This window comes from Strix uralensis, chromosome 3 (genome assembly GCF_047716275.1).
Source record: "Strix uralensis isolate ZFMK-TIS-50842 chromosome 3, bStrUra1, whole genome shotgun sequence".
NCBI lineage: Eukaryota > Metazoa > Chordata > Aves > Strigiformes > Strigidae > Strix > Strix uralensis.
In genome coordinates, this window is record NC_133974.1 from 1,288,027 (window position 1) to 1,290,381 (window position 2,355).

The following is a 2,355-nucleotide window of genomic DNA, read 5'->3' on the forward strand; positions in this document are numbered from 1 at the left end:
GTCCCAGTCATGAGCTCTGGGATGAGCAGGGGAAGAGGCATCCGTATCAGTGATACCTGCAGCATTCACAGCGTGAGACTAAACCCCCTCCTTGTACAGAAGTTGATTGCAGCAAACTACCAGGAAAAAAGTTTCTGAACCCCAACCCAGCTGTCCTCGAAGATGACACCAAATTTCTTCCTTGGAACAGAATCCCAGAATCATCTGGGTTGGAAAAGCCCTTGAAGCTCCTCCAGTCCAACCATGAACCTCACCCTGACCGTTCCCAACTCCACCAGATCCCTCAGCGCTGGGTCAACCCGACTCTTCAACCCCTCCAGGGATGGGGACTCCCCCCCTGCCCTGGGCAGCCCATTCCAACGCCCAACAACCCCTTCTGCAAAGAAATACTTCCTGAGAGCCAGTCTATGTCCCCGAGGAGCCCAGCTCCTCATGGCTCAGCACCGGGGAAGGAAACATGACTGTGAAGTTCAGTGTTGTCCTCCCTGAACTGCATGACGGCGATGGCAATCCTGCACCGCGCAGGAGCCAGCTCACGCCTGGGAAGATGATGGAGATGAGATCATGGGGGGCCCTGGAGAAATGTCCCGTAAGGGCTGGGACAAGGGAACAGGCAGGAGCATGAGAGGGTGGGGGCAGCGGGAGCACAGCAGGCGCAGCGCTGATCCCAAAGCACCTCAACGTGGGTGTCATTCCCAGCGCCCACCAGTCGGACTGTCGGGTCTCGCAGGGGCTCTTGACACAAAAATGTCGAAGCAGGGACAGATCCTGCCCGTCTGACGGGGATTTGGGTGCCAGGCTTGGGGTCAGACACACTCAGGATTGGAAATGAGGGTCCTCACGGGGCTCTCTGGGTAAACTGCGGTGGCCTTTGGCAGATCCCCCCTCCCTGGTGCCAGGGGAGGTTGTGGGGGTTCACCGAGGGTGGTTTAGGGCTGGGACCACTCCAGGCTTCACCATCACCCGGGGGTACAAGAGCGGTTCCCACAGAGATTATTTAACTTCCCTGTGCTGATGCTGGGCAGCCGGGACAGGGAAGTAAGGGGCTAATTAGGCCTTTTTAATGACACTACGGTCGTTACGACAGTGCAGGGGAGGCCCTTTCAGGCAGCATTGGTTGGCCCAGGTGGGAGGTGATGAAAATCCCCCCCACCCCCCCCCCCCCCCCCCCCCGCGGCGCGTTTGCCGAGAGAAGGGGGTTGCTAATTCCTGACTCCCGGAGCTGCCAAACCATCCCACCCTGCCTCTGCCTGCCCGGGGGCTCCCGGAAACACCGGCTCACACCGAGCCTCCCCCAAGGTTTGGGTGCTACTGAGGGGACGCCCCCCCCTCCCCTCCCCGGAGAGTTTTTGCTCCTGTTGCAGCTTCCCTTGGAAAGCTTTGGAGCTGGCGCGGATCCGGGCAGGGAAACCAAAGCTGCAGCATCCTTAGAAGAAATTCAGGCACACGCCGCGTCCCGGCACAAGGAAATTCTCCTCCTGGCCCTTCCCGTGACGCCTCCTTTGTGACCAAACCCTTGACCCTCCGGCAGGACCCCAACCCGCCCCGGGGTGGGTTTGTCACCCCGGGACCTCACCCACTTTCCCTGGGATGAGTCCCCCTCCCCAGGGGCTGCCCGAGGGGGAGGTAACGGGGGTGGGGGGGGAAGCGGAAGGGTCCCAGGCGGGGTGCAGGCAGGCAGAGGGGACCCCAGGAGAGCCGCTCGAATCGGGGGGGGGGGGGGGGGGGGGGGGGGGGGGGCTCATGCCCCACACAGGGAGGGATGGGCAACCCTTAAAGCCGGCAGCCTCGCATCCCCAACCCTTCCCAACCCAAGCACGGTGGGGAAACTGAGGCAGGGGGTGGCGGCGGCGGGCAGGGAGCAGCCCATCCCCGGGTCCCCCCCCTGCACCCCTTCCCCGCTTACCTCGGAAAGACGCTTTGGCGATGCGATCGGCTTTGCCGCGGAGGCCGGAGACGGTGCGGAGCTGGAGCAGCAGAGCCATGGTGCGGGGCGCGGTACGATGCGCGGGGAGCGGAGCAGGGCGGGCAGTGAGAGTGAGAGAGTGTGTGTGTGTGTGTATGTTCCGCCCAGCGCGGAATTATTCAGCAGCGACACCGCCCCCTCCCCCTCCCCTCCCCTCCCCTCTCCTCTCCCCTCCCCTCCTCTCCCCTTCCCTTTCCCCCTTCCCCTTTCCCCCTTCCCCTTTCCCCCTTCCCCTTTCCCCTTTCCCCCCCCCTCCTCTCCTCTCCCCTCCTCTCCTCTCCCCTCCTCTCCCCTTCCCTTTCCCCCTTCCCCTTTCCCCCTTCCCCTTTCCCCCTTCCCCTTTCCCCCTTCCCCTTCCCCCTTCCCCTTTCCCCTTCCCCTTTCCCCCT

The 2,355-nt window shown here is 63.1% G+C and overlaps 1 protein-coding gene across 1 annotated transcript in view; it reads right to left on the minus strand.

The window, feature by feature from the left end:
* The window catches only part of OTOF (otoferlin), a 111,258-nt gene extending 109,246 nt beyond the window's left edge, over window positions 1–2,012 (minus strand). Inside the window, exon 1 of the mRNA XM_074861233.1 lies at window positions 1,907–2,012. Coding sequence (XP_074717334.1) covers window positions 1,907–1,985 — 79 coding nt within the window. The 5' untranslated portion in view covers window positions 1,986–2,012. The remainder of the gene's footprint in view (window positions 1–1,906) is intronic.
* Window positions 2,013–2,355: the final 343 nt, after the last annotated feature.